At 46.6% G+C, this 19,545-nt stretch overlaps 2 protein-coding genes across 2 annotated transcripts in view; one reads left to right on the forward strand and one right to left on the reverse strand.

Moving 5' to 3' along the window:
- Positions 1 to 6,366, reverse strand: part of DPYSL2 (dihydropyrimidinase like 2) — a 105,495-nt gene extending 99,129 nt beyond the window's left edge. The window contains exon 1 of the mRNA XM_037038642.1: positions 5,975 to 6,366. Within this exon, the coding sequence (XP_036894537.1) occupies positions 5,975 to 6,328 (354 nt within the window). The 5' untranslated portion in view covers positions 6,329 to 6,366. The remainder of the gene's footprint in view (positions 1 to 5,974) is intronic.
- Positions 6,367 to 9,763: 3,397 nt separating this feature from the next.
- On the forward strand, positions 9,764 to 11,703 carry PNMA2 (PNMA family member 2). Its single transcript, XM_037038655.1, is given in 8 exon segments — positions 9,764 to 9,870; positions 10,156 to 10,689; positions 10,691 to 10,858; positions 10,860 to 10,944; positions 10,947 to 11,066; positions 11,069 to 11,379; positions 11,382 to 11,408; positions 11,411 to 11,703. Coding segments are annotated over 7 exon segments (1,092 nt in total). The 5' UTR covers positions 9,764 to 9,870; positions 10,156 to 10,407; the 3' UTR covers positions 11,510 to 11,703.
- The last annotated feature ends 7,842 nt before the right edge of the window (positions 11,704 to 19,545 follow it).

The raw sequence follows: 19,545 nt of genomic DNA on the forward strand, positions 1-19,545 counted from the left end.
CAAAAAAAGTTTTAAAAAAATATAAGTAATGGACTTCCGCCAAGATGGAGGCATAAGTGGAAACACTGTGCCCTCTCCCACAACCAAGTTTGAATACAACAAAGGTTTAGTAAACAAAGACACAGCCAAAGAACAAAAAATTGAACTATATGGAAGTCCGACCACAAGGAACTGTTCAACCAGGACGGGTAAGAGGGGTGGAGCCAGCAGCAGAGCAGGGTCGGGCAGGAAGAATCCCCCAACCCAGACGACCCAGGCGACCCAGGCAAGACAGGCAACCCAGGCGCGCAGGCAGCCGGGGTAGCATCATGGACCCGGTGAGGATGCGGGGCAGGTTGAGCATGACTGCACATTCCCGCGTGCAGATAAACCCAGCGAAGGAGGGAGCAGTGAGACGGATGAGGACCGCCATTGCTCCTCTTTGACCCCGCCCCCACATACAGCGTCACAACCCAGTGACTTAGTTGCCCCGCCCTGGTGAACACCTAGGACTCCACTCCTCATACCTAACAGGCACTAACAGTCCAAAATACGGTTCAAGAAGAACTCAAAGCCCCAGAGCCAATAACTCTAAGCGAAAAAGAAATAGCGAACCTCTCAAGATGCACAGTTCAAAATACTGGTGATCAGGATGCTCACAGAACTGGTTGATTATAGTCACAAATTAGAGGAACATATGAAGGCTAAACTAATCGAAATGAAGGGAAATGCACAGGAAATCAATATGGAAAGGAAGGAAAGGAAACTGGGACTCAAATCAATGGAGTGGACCAGAAGGAAGAACGAAACATCCAACCAGAAAAGAATGAAGAAACAAGAATTCAAAAAATTGAGGAGAGGCTTAGGAACCTTCAGGACATTTTTAAACATTCCAACATCCGGATTATAGGGGTACCAGAAGGGGAAAAGGAACAGCCATGAGTGGAAAACTTATTTGAACAAATAGTAAAGGAGAACTTCCCCAATCTGGCAAAGGAAATAGACTTCCAAGAAGTCCAGGAAGCTCAGAGAGTCCCAAAGAAGTTGGACCCAAGAAGGAACACACCAAGGCACATCATAATTACATTAGCCAAGATTAAAATGAAGGAGAGACTCCTAGAAGCAGCAAGAGATAAGGGGACAGTCACCTACAAAGGAGTTCCCATCAGACTGTCAGCTGATTTCTCAAAAGAGACCTTACAGGCAAGAAGGGGCTGGAAAGAAGTATTCCAAGTCATGAAATCCAAAGACCTACAGCCAAGATTGCTTTATCCAGCAAAGCTTTCATTTAGAATGGAAGGACAGATAAAGTGCTTCTCAGATAAGGTCAAGTTCAAGGAGTTCATCATCACCAAGCCCTTATTATATGAAATGCTAAAGGGACTTATATAAGAAAAAGAAGATGAAAAATATGAACAGTGAAAGGACAGCAAACTCACAGTTATTAACAACCACACCTAAAACAAAAGCAAACCAAGAGGACAGCTAGATCAGGAGTGGAACCATAGAAATGAAGAACACATGGAGGGTTAGCAACAGGGGAGTGGGAGGAGGAGAAGGGGGGAGAAAGTACAGAAAATAGCATAGACAGTAGGTACAAAATAGACAGGGGGAGGGCAAGAATAGTAGGGAAAATATAGAATCTAAAGAACTCGAGACACGTGGTCATAAACTAAAGGGGAGGAATGGTGGGGGAGGGGTGTGCAGGGTGGAGGGGAATGAAGAGGGGGAATAGAACAAATGTAATGATATAATCAATAAAATATATTTAAAATATATATATAAGTAATAATCTTGAAAGGCAAAAAAAGTCAGAAAACATAAATTGACTTAACTGTGTGTAAAATTTAAATGTGGATGTTAAAAGAAAAAGGCCATACAAAATTAGAAGCAAACTAAAAAACTCTATAACAAGTGACATTCAAGTGGATACATTTTAATATACAATTTTATGAATCAATGTGTAATGTATGAATACATCAATAGGAAATGGGCAAAAAGAAGGATGCCATTTGTCATCTACAAATTTGGGAAATATCTGTAAGACTATCAATACCCAGTGATGTCAGGGATGTGAAAAAGCACTAACTTTTGGTGGAATTACAGAGACTGGAAAAAACAACACGGCAAAATGCTACCACGAGTCATTTCTAGATAATAAGATCATCGGCGATTTCTTTCTTTTAAAAAAATTTGCTTATCAGGATAACCCACAGTAAACATGGTACTTTGTCGTGTTACCTCTAAACATTATAAAACAAAATGAAAAACTGAATTCAATTAGTTTCTTAGATTTATTTTCCTAAATTCAGCTTGTTAATCACTGCCCTGTAAATATTATACATGTGCCACTATATAATACCACAGATATGTGTGAATGCATACACACGCGGAGGGATTGCATTCTCTTTGCGTGAATAGGCTCCTGACACAGAAAAAACAGACCTACGCAGTACCCAAAGCACTCGAGAACACCGACCTACTACAAGTGCTATTCCTAATAAATTTAAGTCTCCATAAAACAATAGAATTTAGTTACATGAACATCATTTTAGGAAATGAAGTTCTGGAACTTCCCTGATAGATGATCCAGCAGTCCTCGAACAGCCAGGAATAACTAACATCAAAAGCACACGCATTAAAAGAAAATATAGGGAAACTGGACTTCACCAAAATTAAAAACTTCTGTGGATCAAAGGATACTCTAGAGAGCAAAAAGAGACCCCATGGAATGGGATAACATTATTTGCAGATAAAGTATCTGATAAGGGGCTAGTATTCAAAATACATAAAGAACTCCTATAACTCAAGAAGAAACAAACAACTGAATTTTAAAAATTCACAAGGGACTTGAACAGATATTTTTCCAAAGAAAATATACGGCCAACAAGCACATGAAAAGATGCTCAACAGCACTGGTCATTAAGGAAATACAAATTCAAACCACAATGAGACACCGTTTCCCACTCGCTAGGATGTGTATAATGATTGAAAGGAGAAAATAACCAGTGTTGTGGAGGATATGCAGACATTGGAAACTTTTGTTGGCAGGGATGGAAAATAGTGGCAAAATTGTGGAAAACAGTTTGGCACTTGTTCCAAAAGGTAAACACAGAATTGTCATATGACCCAGCAATTCCCCTCCTTAGTATATAGCTGAGTGAACTAAAGACACTAGTTTAAACAAAAGCTTTTCAAAGAATGCTAATAGCAGTATTATTCATAACAGCCCAAAAGTGAAACCAATCTAAATGTCCATCAACTGGTGCATGGTAAATAAATGTGCCGTATGCGAACAATGCATACCATCCCAGGATAAAGAGGAAGGAAGGACTGACACAGCTGCAATGTGAATGGACCTTGAAAGCATGTCGCTACACAACAGAAGCCAGACAGAAAAGGCTATGTAAGGTATGATTCCATTTACGCAAAATGTCCGGAACCGGCACCTCCGCGGCGGGGCGGGGGGGAGGGGGGGGCGGGGGGGCAGGGCAGAAAGCAGAATCGTGGTTGCCAAAGGTGGGGGTGAGGGATGGAGGGCAACAGGACATGACTGCTTCACAGACATGGAGTTCCCTTCTGGAGTGATGAAAATGTTCTGAAATGAGACCGTAGACAATGGCTACACAACACTGTGAGGTACTAAAGTCACTGAATTGTCAACTAAAATGGTTAAAACAAGAATTTTACATTACATAAATTTTACCTCAATTTTTAAAAAAAAGAGAGAGAGAGAGAGCCCTGGCTGGTGTGGCTCGGTGAATTGAATGGGGCCTGTGAACCGAAAGGTTCCCAATCATGGCATATGCCTGAGTTGCAGGCCAGTTCCCAGCAGGGGACTCAGGAGAGGCAACCATACATTGATATTTCTCTCCTTCCCTCCCCTTTCCCTCTAAAGATAAATAAATAAAATCTTTTAAAAAATAAATAAAAATAAAATAAAATCTTTTAAAAAATAAAGTTTCTTCTTCCATGTGCCCCAGACTTACAATTCAGAATTTCTATGAAATTCAGAGTGTGTTCAAGCAACTGGCTCTGATGACCATGACTAAGATTCTAAATGAACAGAAAAAAAAGATGTGGGATTCAACCCAGTGAAATTTGCCTCTCCAACTTGAGTTTTAATTTACTGCCATCATTACTGAGGTGGCCACTTTTCATCTCTGCCCGAGTGGCCATGTTTTAAAGGATCTCTTGCTTATCTCACAGCATTTCCCACTCCCTTGCAGTCCTTAGAATCACCAGCAAGCACAGCGTGTTGGTGAGAGTACTCACAACAGTGATGCTATATATATGATCACATATATGATCGTGGTGTGGCCTCACCCTACCTACTCCTGTAGGGAGGTTATCTCACCCTCACTCTGCTTTCAGTATTAGTTACATTGTTAGAAACTTTTACTTCAATTGTAAAAGTTTGTCTAATCACTTGGAGCAAAGTGAGTTTTTTTGGATTAAGGTTTTTCTGGTTGACTCTGCGTGAAATATGAATATCAGGTAGCCCCTACGTAAACAAATCTCAGGACAGGGCTAGGGAAGAGGAATCAATTAAGTAATCGGTTGCCCCATCTTTGAGCATGACAGCAAGTGGCTTACCTTTCCTAGAATTGACTCTGTAAGAGTGAAAAGCTGCAAAACCCTCTGCCACATCAGGAAACACGTTTGGGCCATCAATCGCCAATTGTTCACGGTTTTCTGCTGTGTTCATTGTGAGCACACAGCCTGACCGCTGAGCCACAAAATGCTTGTGGCATCACTAGACCACTCCCTACTACTCTGGAGGCCCCTTAGGAAGATATTGCCTTAAACTTTTCATATAGCTAACCTTCCCCCAGCCCTGCAAGGCAAGGCACACAATAGGTATTCAATGAATAATCTGATTTCTCATCTTCAGCAATGGCCCTGGGAGAGAAACAGCAAACAAGTGATGAAACATTGTGTACTGCAATTCATCAGTTGAAAAAATTAAGGGTGTGGGGGGTGGGCATTGCACAAGTATGAGGGTCTCTTTGATAAAGAATAAAGACTGTGGTGTGAGAAGACAACTGCACTTGAAATGCACACTATTCATATTTGCCAGAGGTGAAGAGCATTTTCTAAAATCAAGGTTTACCAAGTTGATCCCCTTTGTTACCCATCAACCCAGTACTGGGAGTCCCATCCATTTTTACCAATCTATTCAAATGTGAAGGGTTTTCCCCTTTTCTTTCCTTTTCTTTTTACCCTTTGAAGATAATCCACTTAGTCCCCATCTCCAAAGCACCTCCCAAATAGGGCGGGCGCGCTCTGGGAAGCCCTTGCTGAGAGAGATACTTAGCGGAACTTTGTTCTCCACATGGGCTATTTAGGAGAATCTGGGTTTCCTCGGGTGACTCCACCGCCTCCCTGGTTCTTCTCACTTTGTGAGCCAGAGTCAGGGTGGTGAGATGCTCTAGGAGGAGCTGACCATGGTACTGGCCTCCAGCTCCGGACGCGAGCGCGGAGCGCGTGGGAAGCGAGATAGTATAGAGCGCTCAGGACTCGCAGCGCGAGGAGGGGAGCAGCCGTCGGAGCCCCCCCCCCCGCCCTCCAGACCCCCAGGGAGCCCAAAGGCCCTTATGCGAGCCCTCCACCGCACGCTCCGAGCTGCATCAAAAAAAGGGTGGGACACAGCCGTAGCTGCAATCGGAAACCGCCCGGGAGGATTTAAGAAGAATGGAACCGCCGCCCATCCCCACCCCCCACCATGCGACCTCCCGCCCGGGATCGGCCCATCTTTTCCCCACCATCCTCCACCTCCCAGGCCCGGGGAGGCGCGGGCAGCCTTTGTGGGCACACAGCCGTCCACCGCCGAGCCCAAGCGTCTCGGCACCCTGCTCGAAGAAGGGCAGGTTAGGGTGGAGTGCTCGTACAGATGTGGGGAGGGGCAGGGCGGTGGGCAGGCTGGGATGCGAGGGAGGGGCGATTCCCCTGCCCTTTCCTCCTTCTCAAGTCTTCCCCTCCCCCCATAACCAACCTGGTCGTAGATGTTCTGCAGGGCTTCCTTGCCCGAGGCCCTTCGAATCTCCACCTTCCGGCCCGATTCAACAGATGGCTCCCCGCCGGCGCGCCGGCCCTGCCGGGAGTACGGCGGCTGCGGGTCGGGGCCCAAGTGGGCGATGTCCCGCTGCTGAGCCACCACCTGCCCCGAGCCCCGGCCCACCGAGAGCGAATCGAAGTCGATGGTCTTGTTCTCCGAGGACCCTTCCACTGGGCAGAACATGCCACAGAATTTCTGCCGAGGCTTGGGGCTGCCTGAACCCAGGTTTTTAAAAAAGGCAGGGACCTCTTCGTCCTCTGCCGCCTTCCCAGACTGCTTCTTCTCGGCCATGGTGCGGGGGCTCGGGGAGGGTTCCCTCCGTCCGTCCTTCCGTCTGCGGTCCCTAAGTCCGCCTTCCTCTGTGCACAACCCCCTGGCAGCTGCCGCTCTCTGCCTACCGCAAGGTGCACAGAGAGGAAGCAGAGCTGGCGAGTGGGCGACCCTCCCTCCCAGTCCCTCCCCCTGACCCCGCTATCTCCCCTCCCTGCTCACGCCCCCCGCTGCCGCGCGAGCTCCCGGCAGCTGCAAAGTTGGGTCTGGAAGGGCGGCCGCTGCGGCAGCGGGAGCGCGAGGCTGCTAGTTCCCGGCAGCGGCGGGCGGGGTGTGGGCGGGGCGCCCAGGAGGGGCCTGGGCGCGGGAGAGGGAGGGCGGGCCGCACCGCCCAGAGCCCCGCGCTCCGGAAGTGAAGCGGCCAGACCACCGACTAAGGGGTGTGGAGCCGAGGGGCCGCTGGCCGAAGTCAGTTCCAGGGTGAGTGCGCGGCAGGCACGCGGGGGCGGGGATTCGAGGGCGCAGCCCCGGGCCCAGCGCCCTTCTCTCCCACCTGTCCGGCCCTGGCGCCTCTTCCCTACAGCATTTTGGAGGTGGGCCGAAAGGCTCCTTCCCTTGACCGGAGCGTGGGGTGATGGATGGGGAAAGGGGGGCAAACTGGCTGGTGCCAGGACACCCGAGGAGAGAGGAAGGGGCCCTGCTGAGGATGGGGAAGGGATGAAGCAGGCTTCGCAGAGAGGTGGGGGCCGTATCTCGCGCAAGACACCAAAGCTTCGGTCTACCTACTGGCTTTGGTGGGCTCCTGGGAGCAGAGATTGAAACAGGAAGGCTCTAATAAGTTCATCCACAGAGGTGGGGGGCCCACAGCATGGCAGGGAGAAATGCAGAGGGGCATAGCAAATGATGGGTGTGGAGTGGGCGAGAGAGACACAGGTCTGCGGCCCGGCCCGCGGGAGTGTGGCCAAGAGTACAGCCTGCAGAGCCCGGCGGAGCACGACCACTAATACATACGTACAGTGGGTGAGGGTGCAGACATAGTGTTGGAGGGCGCTACGTACCGTGAACTGCGCCTCTGCCCCAAGAAGGGCGTAGAGAATGTTTCGATTTGGTGTCTTCTCCACCACCCCCCTAAAAAAGAGGAGAGAAAAAGCTCAATCCCCAAATCTCCAGCCCTTCTCGGTCTGGTGCTCCCTCCCCACAGTTGCGCACTGCGCCAGAGCCGCGTGGCAGAGGCGTTAAGTGCGGGCGCACGTGTCCAATGTGGGGTAGGAGATGGAGTGCAGGCTGTGATCGGGTGCTTTGAATTGTGTGTGGCAAAGCAGGCAAAATTGTGGGGCTTTGTTTTGTATGTGCGCTTAGATCAGTATTGCCACAGGGTTGCTGGGCATCCAGGAAGCATTTTGACTTGTGCCTGCAACGTGGACCTTGAGGGTCCTCCGCTGCTTACTCGCGTCCCCACGTTTTTCCTTGGATCAGTCCCTCCTTCCTCTTGGTTACAGCCACACCCCTTTTCCCACAGTGGCGAAACTCTGCAGAGATGATGCCCATCCTTTGGCCTCTCAAGAGGGAGGTCTGGGCATGCTCAGTAACAGGAGGGTTTGGGGCTAAAAGGCTGCTTAGTGCTGGGCAGTTGCTCCAGACAGTGTGATCAAAGATGTTGTCCCATTGTCAGTCCTTGCCCCTTGAAGGATTGAGTTCGGGTACTCTTCCCTCCCGCAATTGTGAGTGGTAGTTTGGTAAATGGAGTTAAATTTGGGGGACAATCAGTCACAGTTTCAGATGAGCCCGCCACAATAGGTTGGGGGCTGGAGGCAGGAGAGTCTCCAAACAAGATGGGGAGAAGGAGGAGGAAGAGAAATGCACGTGTTGGGGCTGAGAGAACCAGAGGTGGGTGGAAGACTTAGACCGGAACCTTTTATGCTTTGCATTTGAAGCAAGTGCTTCCACACGAATTGCATCATTTCCGCTGCTGGTGGAGATGAGTGCTTTACCATCACCTCTTTCCGGGGTAGGAATCTGAGAATGAGAGATCCAGAAGCTTTTTCCAAGGTCACTATCTTATGAAAGGATCCAGCAAACCCAGTGGGAATCTTCCAATCCCCATGTGAAAATCTGGTTCCTTGTCCAACCAATCCTTGATATTTTTTTTTTGTTTTTAGATTTATTTATTTATTTATATTTAGAGAGAGGGGAAAGGGGGGAGAAAGAGAGAGAGAAACACCAATGTGTGGTTAATGTGTGGTCAATGTGTGGTTGCCTCTTGCATTCCCCGCACTAGGGTTGTGGCCCACAACCCAGGCATGTGCCCTGACAGGGAATCAAACTAGTGACCCTCTGGTTCACAGGCCAGCACTCAATCCACTGAGCCACACCAGCCAGGGCTAGTTCTTTTTTTTTTTTTTTTTTTACCAATCTTTATGTTAGAAAATACTTTTTTTTTCTTATCCAAATATTTCAATCCATAGACTTAGGGTATCAAGGGCTGTAGATCACTTACCATCGTTGTATCTGAAGGTTGCCTTGCAGGGAGGGATTGTCTTTGGAGGAAGAAACCATCTAAAAGTAGCCTAACCTCAGCATAGCGGTCATTACTTGGACCTTGGAGATATTTCTTCCTGGGCATTTGATGCCTTTTTATGTCTCATGTTTCCTCAAAATATTATAAGGAAGAAGAAGGTTGCCCCCGCCAAACTCTCCCCCCCACCCTGTAACGGTCTTCAGAAGGGGAAAGTGAGGCATGGAGAGATCACTGGGCTTAGATTCCTAGGGCTGCTGCGCCAGGGCACAACCCATCATTTTGCCCTCCTGGCCCTTGGCACATGCCACACCTTGAGAAGCTTCCAGAAGGACTGGAGACCTGCTGTAGGAGTAGTTGCTTGTGTGGCTGCAGGTCTGCATCTGGGGCATGTGGACCCCACTCCACAGCAGTAGCTTGGGATGTCAGCACTCTTCCCTGTGTACCTGACCCGTCCTCCACTGGCCCTACCTCTCGGTTCCTTTTTCTTCAAATGACCCTGCTCAAGTTCAAATGCTACGAAGAAGGTGTCACGTTAGTAACTTAACATTTGTAACAAAGGAAACACCTTGTACATTTGCGAAGCTTGCCCAGACATAACAAGAGAATGAATTCAGAATTTCAAGTTTATTTGGCCCTGAGATTTTAAAAAATAGCTAACCTTCTATTAAATTATTGTGCCTACATTATTACGTTAAAGTATATGTTATATTGTTACACTGATATTAAAGTGGGTGTAAATGTTTGAATAATTTCTAAAAGTTTTTTAATCAAAGAACTGAAGCAATTATATTTTTAGTAGATTTAATTAAATTGTGAAGGATTGTCATATTTTTTGAATAAGCGCACTAACAGTCTTCATTACTGGATATTATTGAGCCATAAAAACACACCATTATTATTTATATATAACGAGGCAGTGTGGCTTGGTGGAGCTAAGGAGGACCCAGGCATGGCCATTGTGTGGAATTGGGTGATTTCTGCCTGCACTACAAGCTGAATAAACAAGCTCCTTGACTCTCCAGAACATTTGGGAGCACAGAAACAGGTAAGTAGCCACATGTCCTGATTTCATGCTTCACATGGGGTGGACCTTGAGCCCTGGCCACAGCTGGGCTGGACATCAATTGATATGTCCGATGAGGGAATGGTAGGGAAGCCAGATTGCAGTGACCCAATAGGAAAAAAGGTCACTCTAGGCAGAGAGATCTGATATAGTGAGAGAGGCACAGCTACAATGTAGGGTAGAACCCCAGTCTACCCAGACTAACTAGAGTGTGGGTGCTTCCTGGGAAGGAGAGGTCAGTGTGGTAACTGCCCCTTATTTCACTAGGAGGACCAGCCACTCTGCCTTGAGACTTCCCTCCAGGACATCTGGGGGCAAGAGTGGAGGCGTCTGTACACTGACCCAAAGGGTAACTGGACCAGAAGACTTTGTGACTGCAGTTGGCATGAGCTGACCTGAAACCCATTACTTCCTGAGTTATAAGTTCAGGAGTTTATCCAGGACACTCGAAATCCTCAGGGAACACCTACCTGCCCCACGAACTAATTGTACCCATAGAGTTAGAGTAAATATAGTCTCATGATGCTGGCGCTGGCACTGGCGCTGCTGGAGGACTGGTGCCGGATCATGAGCACAGATGACCGCAAGTCACTGATGGTGACCGGCATCCCCGTGGAGCGTGACAGGGCTGAGGTTCAGCAGGTGCTCCAGGAGACGCTGCAGCCTCTGGGCGGGTGCAGGCTGCTGGGCAAGATATTCCAGAAGCAGGAGAATGCCAGTGCTGTCCTGCTGCGGCTCCCGGAGATCACCGACGTCTCAGTGATCCCCAGTGAGGTTCACGGAAGGGGGGATGTCTGAAAGTGATAACTTTAAGACTCCTAACCAGGACACTGAATTTATTGAAAGACTGAACCTCTTTCTAGAAAAGGAGGGGAGGACAGCCCCAGGTATGTTCTGAGCCCTTGGGCATGAGGGAGTGTCTCCAGACGCAGCGCCCTACGTGTCCCTGGAGTTCCTGGCCCACATGTTGGAACTGGCAGTCGCCCGCCCGCACCCCTCAGGCCCTGCTCCCCGTGAGGTTCCGGAAGCTGACAGTGATCTCGGGGAGCGCCGTGCCCGGCCCAGAGAAGAGCCCTTTGAAATCTGGAGGGAAAAGTCCACGGAGATAGTTAAAGAGTGGCCAGTGGCAGAGGCAGAAAAGAAAAGGTGGCTGATGGAAAGCCTGCGGGGCCCTGCCCTGTAGAGCAGGCGGACGACCAGTCTGTAAACGTGGAGAAGTGTATGGAGGCATTTAAGCTAGCGTTCGGAAGCCTGGAGAGCCGCAGGACCTCCCAGGTGAGGTGTCTGAAGACCTATCAGGAAGAAGGTGAGAAAATCTCGGTCTACATGCTGCGGTTGGAGACCCTGCTCCGGAGGGCGGTGGAGAAACGAGCCATTCCCAGGAATATTGCAGATCAGGTCCGCCTGGAGAAGGTCATGGCCGGCGCGAGCCCCAGCGTGGTCTTGTGGTGCAGGCTGAGGGAGCTCAAAGACCAGGGCCCCCCCCCCTCAACTTCCTTGAGTTCATGAAGGTGATGGCGGGGAGGAGGAGGAGGAAGAGACCTCTTTTGAAACTGAGACCATTGAAGAGCTGGATGCAAGCGACAGCTGGGGCCACTGGGACAATGAGACATATGACTAAAAGCTGACCCAGAGTGGGACCTACCGCAGTGATCTAGGGACATTCGTTTTACCAGGTGAAGACTTTTTCCATATTATTTTCTCTAATGAATGCAATAGAGGTCAAGGCATTCAAGCCAGGCCTTGATTCTTCTTCCTAAGAAAAAATTATCAGAGTTTCTTGAACCCTACCTAGACTACTAATTAACAAAAGATAAAAAAAAATTTTTGCCCTGGCTGGTGTGGCTCAGTGGATTGAGCGCCAGCCTGCAAACTGAAAGACCGCCAGTTCAATTCCCAGTCAGGGCACATGCCTGGGTTGCAGGCTGGGTCCCCAGTCGGGGGTGGGTGAGGCAACCAATAGATGTATCTCTTGCACATCAATGTCTCTGTCCCTCTTTCTCCCTCCCTTCTCTACTCTGTACAAATAAATGAATAAAATCTTTTCTAAAAGATTAGATTTTAAATGTGAAAGGAAACTTCAGGTTTCCTGTAAATACCCCCAATAGACCAAAGTTTACCCACACCAAAGAAGAAAGAATTGACATGAGAAAAAGTATCTTTTGTAATTGACCTAAAACCTCAAGCTTTTTGACTTGTCAGGTGTTTCCTTTGTCAAATCAGCCAATTCTTTGCGCTCGAAGCGGCTTGAGGCACCACTCAAGGAGGCAGCAGTCACAGGAGCCTGGCCACTCTCAGAGAGCCACAGCCTCTGGAGGAGCTGCAGAACCTTCTGCATAAATCAGTTCATGATGCCCCTAAAAGTGTCACTGCCCAACTAGGACAGCCATCTTTATCTGCAGGTTTCTTTCCTCCTTACTTCTCTGCTAGGCGTCAGGTCTACAGTCCAAGTCTCATTTACTGTGTACAGCAACCCCAGTGCAGTATAATTTTGCTCTTTGAAAAAAACGGATGCTTCAAGTTCAGTGGTCTCCTCTGTATCAAGTTGCTAACACATGGCAGGGCCAAGGCAGGGGTCAAGCACTCTCAGATTCTTGCTAATCTGCCCTCCACCACAGTCATGGTTTTCAAATTGTGCAGAGATTTTTTCAGCAGTTCCATCTTTAAAATGTATTTCAAACCCTTTATATCTTTAATGAATAACAGGTAGAGGCAAATGTGACAGTCACTGCTGAACACCTAGGCATTCCCCAGCAGGCTCACTTTTGTTTTTGGACTGACTCGCGGTTTGCAGACCTTGGGAAAAGGTGCCCTGGCACTATGGGAGCAGGCAGCAGACCTTCTCTTGAAGGCCGTAGATTAAGGGGCCTATAGCTCCTCAAGGGGGTTTAATTGGGCTCATAAGCGACCTTGATGTCAAGTGTGCAAGTAGAGGAGTCAGCACCGTTCATCAAAGTGCTGGCTGGTGCAGCACATCATGAGAGCTTTGTGTGTACATCCAAGTTGCTTAGCTCCTCTGAACATCAGTTTCCTCATCAGAACTGTAAGGTAATAGAATAGGGTCGTTACATTAAGATCAAATATATTTTAAGTGCTTAGCATGATGTGTAGAATACAGAAAGCCCTCAATACATTGAGACATTATTTTCTTGATGCGTACTGTCAGCCCAATGCAGTCTCTCTTCGTTGTTCTAACAGTTGTGCCGTAACAAGTAAATATATAATCTGTCAGTCAAATGTGACAACTTTGCATTAGGAACCAGTTTAGCTCTTATGGTAAGTTTGAATATTTCATGTTTGTTATTCCGTAACAAATATTCCAGCCATGGCTGCCTATTCCTAGTAATTCAACTTTGAAACAATATATTATTCTTTCTGATCATGGATAATTTTAATTGAAGAATATCCTGAGATTGTAAGAAAGGTATTTTTTAAAAGGTATCATTGTGATTATTTATCTTTCTAAGTTACATTTTTCAGTACTGTTCAACCACAGTGATAGAGTTATCATCCAGTGCACCCTCGCTTGATGTGTTTTTGTGTTCATGGAAGTGCCCTCATTGTTTCCATTTATCCACAGTATATGAAATAAAGTATACTGTGGATAAAATTATAAGTGTGAAGTTATAAAATAAATACATGACAATAAAAGTCTGAGCTTTTTTCTGTTTCATGCAGTGTGATTTTGTCTAAGCTATTACTTTTCAGGGGTCTTATTAGTAAAAAAAAATAATAATTCTGTAGGCAAAGTTAGAAAATCACTCCAGTGCCAAAAGATCTTGAACTCTGGTAGACATGAAAACCTGAGAGCAAAATGCTGTAATAAGAACACTTGGGCTTTGTCTCCAGGGATGACAGAGGCCTCAGTCCCCCCATCATCAATTTCTCTTTTAAAATACAAGAAATGACAGATGGAGGCCAGGTCCCTCAGAAACCTTCAATTCGTTCGCTTACACAAGGACCTGTGCAGACAAACTCACCAGCCTGTGTTCGGCCAGCAGTGAAATGATCAAAGGCTGAAATAATGTGTTTCTTGGATGAAGTCATTTTCTACTACATAGATGTGCAGGGTGAAAAATTTCTCTTTGCCTTTGGCCCCCTTGAAATTGTTTCCCTTCGTCTTTTCTACAGTACGGTGGGGGAGCATTCCTCAATTGGCAGCACACAGTGGCAATTGACCCATTACAAGACGAGTGTCCTGAGGAATACCCAATATTCTCTCCCAATGATTTGAGCAAAAACCTCCTGGGACATTGGACTCACCTTGTACTGAACATCTCCAGCCCCAACCCTTGGGAGGCCCCTAGGGTTACACAGCCCACTATTGCAGTAACTTCTCACCAGGACCATCAGCCTCTTCGAAGAGGCCTCAGGTGTCACCTAACATCTCCACCTGCAACAGCCAGTCCTGCCAAGCCTCCCTTCCTGTTTCCTTTTGCTGTCCATCCTAAATGCAAGACTCTGGTCATCAGTTCTCACTTCCCTGGCATATTCATGCTACCCTGTGCTTACTCACCAGTGCTGGCCTATGAGAACCTCCAACATGCCTACCGGATAGTCCAAATGCCCTAAACAAACTAGCCTATGACTTCAGTGAGCAGAATATCCTGCCCTCATATTCCTTAATGGACTGTTGGTTCTCCTGGTTGTCTGCTGCCTTCACGTCCCTTGAATGGAAGCTACTCAGTCTCCCCGTGTCAGGAGAGATGGAGGGGGTGACAGTAGCATTTCTTTGGGGCCACCATCATTACCTCCCCGTTTGCAAACAGTCACTCCTTCCTGGCACATGCCTATCTGCTCAGAACCACCCCTCACTGTGGGCCAGTCCCAACAAGCCTTAATAGAGCATTAGCAACAGTGAATGAGGGGCCCATAAAGAATTGAATCTGGCTGGGGTCATCTAAAGCAATAAAGAGTAGGAAGAAAAAGATAAAGAATATAAAGCATGTTCAAGAGTTCTGCAAGTCAAGACAGAGAGCAAAGGGTCAGAAGTCAGACTTTTGAAGGGGTGGTGCCTGATAATGAAACATCGACATGAAGTAAGGATCTGAGACAGATTGTCCAACATGCCAAAGGTTTGTTTTTGTTGACCACCCACGTAGTCTTGGGATAGTGTAAAGGCCCAGGATCATGGGAGACATCTCTCGCATCCGATTTTGTCAGGGTGGGCTGGGCTCCTTGGGTTCCCCAGGGAGAAGCTCTCTTGGGTAGAAGACTTGCCTCCAGATGGGCTTCTCCGGAGCCAGCCACCCGCTGCAGCAGGCTTGGGTTGTCCCTCATCCAGAGCTGCATCCACTCACCTCTCTGGCGTGCCCATGTGGTTCTTGACACGTCTAATAGACATTTTCTTAAAAATCAATTCCATCAGAATAAAAAAAAAGGTATAGAATGTCAGTCTCTCAGGACACCAGCTGGAGCTGCCCACTAATTGTCTGGACTGTTTCAAGCAACAGCTGAGACTTTTTCCAATATGCCCTCCCCCACCTGCCCTTGAAGGGACAGGTTACCAAAAAGAGGAGTCTCTCAGATGGTGTGGTGGTGCTGAGAGCCACTGCAGGAAGTCCCAGGGAGACAGGGGATGCTCCCCCCACCCCATCCCGTCACAGGCCTGCCCCTGCTCTGCACAGCCTGACGGCAGAGCCAATGAAAGCCTTTCCTAGCTTCCTGGTACAACAGCTTGGCCAACAAACTCAATTACTGAAATAGGCTTCCTTGAAATGAAAGTATATATATTTAAAAGTAAATGTGATGTTTTGATGTACGTATGCATTGTGAAATGATCTCCACAATCAAGCTAATTCACATACCCATCACCTCACATAGTTACCATTTTGTGTGTGTTGAATGGGGAGCAGAGAAGGGTTGAGAATCCTTATCACTTATTCTCTAAGCAAGTTTCAAGTACACAACGCAGTACTGTTGACTATAGTCACCGTGCTGTGCATCACATCTCCAGAACTCGCTCATACTGCATGAGTGAGTTTGTTAGCCTTGGCCAACATTTCCCACTTCTCCCACACAACCCCTGCCCCTAGCGACCACCATTCTACCCTCTGCTTTTATTAATGTGATGTTTTTGCATTCCACATGTAAGTGAAATCATACAGGATTTATTTTCCTGTGTCTAGCTTACTTCCCTTGGCATAATGCCCTCTAAACTCATCCATGTTGTCACAAATGGCGGGATTTCCTTCTACAAAAGTCAACTTTATACTGTCAGTGAACACAGGTAAGTCAGTGGAAGCCAGGTTGGTGAATAAGGGAACTGAGTTCAGCTAACTGGCCATCATGTTGCCGTCCCTGGCAACATCCCATATGACATATTGGCCCCTGGTGACACTTGTTGAGCTTGGGGACCCTGCCGTTGCAAACAGAGGCAAGTGGACACTTCAAAGTTTTAACTAGAAAAGGCTTTTATGTGGATATAGAAGCCTAAGGCTAGAAGCCTAAGGCAACTGTGGACATCCAGGGCCAGGTGCACTGCAGCTTGAGAGAAACAGCTACCAACCTGGGGCTGTCAGGGCCACTTCCAACATCAGCCTGATGGATGGGTCTACAACTGAGGCAGTCATTATTTGGACTCCCAAGCCCTGTCACTGGCTTGGTTTTATGGTCAACATGTGGCAATGTGGGGTGAGGGCTTCAGATAGGCTTTCAGCAGATCTGTAAAGGGGCAACGTGGCAGAACTGCAGAATCTCTGGGTCATACTTCCTCACCAGGACACTGTGTTTATCAGCAGCAGAAGTACTTGGGAGCTGTCCCTCCAAAAGTTCTTTGCCACTTCAGAATGTGTGATGGCATGGATCTGAAATGCGTTCCACTGGTAACTAGAATATTTTAGGCTCAGTTTAGGAATCCACTAAAGTTGTAACGCGAAGGATAAGTTCTGGGTGCATCTCCTTCTCTGTTTCCAGGTGGGCTGGGTGTTTGCCAAGAATGGGCAGATTAACTTGAACTGGGCATCTGCTTATGAAGTAGATAAAGGCATCATAGGCATGGGGTTGGCAACTGATACATACTAAGGAATAAGGAGAGATGTAGAGGAGCCCATGGGTGCCTCCTACCTATCTACCCCCACTCCTTCAATTTCCAACCTATGTCTGAAACAAAGGACAGAGCAACAGAAGTTAAAACCTAGAAACAGGCAAGGAGTGGAACAAAACCCAGCAGAGTAACAACAATCCCAAACAGAGTGAATTACATATGAAGAAAATTACATAGAGGCACATCATACTCAAACTGCTGTAACTAAAGATGAATTGCTCTAGACTAAGAAAATCTTGAAACCAGCCATAGGGGAAAAAAAGGCATATTACATGCAGAGAAATGATAGGAATTACTGCTGACTTACCATAAGAAAATACAGAGGTCAAAAATGGCAATAATATCTTTAAACCACTGGATAAATAGGGATTGTTTGGCCAAGGTTTAGTAAAAATTTGCTTTTAAAATCATCTGAACCTGGAAAATGTTTGGAGGTGGCTAGCAATGTGGGTGGTTGGGGCAACTGGTGAGAAACGTCTGACTATTGACTGGCTTTCTTCAATGTTAATGGGAACATTTAGGTTTTCAATTTTCTTCTGGCATCAATTTTAGCAGGTCAGATTTTCTAATTTTTTTCATTTTATTTAAGTTTTTCAAATACATAAGCACATTTGTTAGTGTTCCCTTCAGACGTTTTAAATGATCAATGTTGCTATCATTATGTCTTTTTTTATTCCTAATATTAATTAGTTGTGGGGATTTTTTTCTCTTTCTGGGTTAATATTCTGAGAATTCTAGCTATTTCACTGATGTTTTTCAAAGAGTCTGTTTTGGGATTTGTTTCATCTCTAACATTATTTTATTAATCTGTGTTCTTATTTTATTGCAGTCATGTGCACATAATGACATGTTGGTCAACAACAGACCACATATGTGGTGGTGGTCCCATGAGATTATAATGAAGCTGAAAGGTTCCTATCACATAGGGACATCATAGCTGTCATAGCACCACAGTGCAACATGTCACCTGGTGTGTATGTGGTGATCTGGGTGTAAACATACCTACTGTGCTGCTGCTGCTGCTGCTGCTGCTGCTGCTGCTGCAGATGGAGATGGGGTCCAAGTTCTTGGCAATCACAAAGAAACAGACTGACCACACAGATATTGTAAAGGAAAGCAAGCAGAAATTTATTAAGAAAAGTACACTTCCTGAGACATGGAAACAGGCATTCCCTGGCCAGAGAATGGCTCTCTTCTACTGAACAACTACAGACTTTATAGGGGTTTTATTTAAGCCTCTGCATATATGATTTCCCACAATCCTTGACTGCCCATTCAGGAGGGAAACCACAATGATAATTATCAGTTGTCACAAGGCAATTTTCAGAAACCAGGATGCTGACAGTTGTAGTGTCTCAGGGTTTCCTATTCCATCTCCTGCCTCAACTTCCCTCTGAGAGACAGAGTTCTCAAAAATTATTTTTTGGGGTTGCTGAGGGAGGGTGGCCAATCTTCTATATCTACTTCCTGCTGGAACAGGCAAGTAGACCTTGCCCTCTGAGAACCGTGAAACTCTGACCCTATCTCATCACTTGTTCAGGAGGAATTCCTGAGACCAGCGTGGATGCTGCATGTAAGGTGTTGGCATCAGATTCCTTAGGGATTGGTTGAAAACCCTGGAGCATCATCATCTTGGTGTGGCATCCTGGTTTGAGTCTGGAAGATATAAATTTAACAAATAGGTTAAAGATACAAGGGCAAAACATTATTGGCCCATAAGTACTGTTAAGGGTAGACCTGACCCACTGTATTGTGGTTGGCAATAGCAAACCCAACAATTGTTAGCCTCTTAGTGTGCCCTTCTATTTCCCAGGGAGATAAGGGATATATCCTTCTGGTGACCTTTTCAATGTATGATTGTCACTTGTTCATGAAGCTTAACTGCTTCTAATAGATTTAGGATTTCTGGTCCATGTCTAATGGGGGAATTCCTAACAGTAAGGAGCCTCCTTTCTCTATATATAGTAGCATGAGTGCACAAAGCAAGGAAGGAATATTTGGGATCCATATACATACTCATTCTTTTTCCTTGTCCTAGAATGAAAGGTTGCATAAGGGCTATAATTTCAGCCTTTGAGCTGAGATCAAGGATGGAAGAGGTTGTGCCTCAATGGTGTCATGTAAACTAACTACCGCACATCCCGCCTTTCACTGTCCATTCTATACAAAGTGGCTTCCATCAGTGAACCACTATTCTCAGAGTTTTCTAAGGGTTGGCCCAGTAAGTCAGTCCTGATGGAATAGGTAAAATTAATCATCTCTGAACAGGAATGGGCCAAGTTTGGAGGTGATTCTATAGGCATTAAGGAGGTTGGATTTAAGGTATTACAGGTTTTTACACTTACTTCAGAATTGTCCAGAAGGGCCTGATATCTGGTCAATCTACCTCCTTTTAGCCAGAGGTACCCTTTTATTTCTAATACTCTGTACCTGATGTGGAGTTAAGACCTCTAACTTTTTCCTGAGAGTTAATTTAGCAGCTTCCTTGATTAACATGGCTGTGGCTGCAACTGCTCTTAGACATGGAGGCCAGCCGGTTGCTACGTTGTCTAGCTTTTTAGAGAAGTGTGCAACCAGTCAATGTTCATTTTATAGTCATTGGACTACAACCC

The sequence above is a fragment of the Sturnira hondurensis genome, unplaced genomic scaffold (genome assembly GCF_014824575.4).
Source record: "Sturnira hondurensis isolate 20B ecotype Veracruz unplaced genomic scaffold, ASM1482457v3 Scaffold0024805, whole genome shotgun sequence".
In the NCBI taxonomy this organism is placed as follows: Eukaryota; Metazoa; Chordata; class Mammalia; order Chiroptera; family Phyllostomidae; genus Sturnira; species Sturnira hondurensis.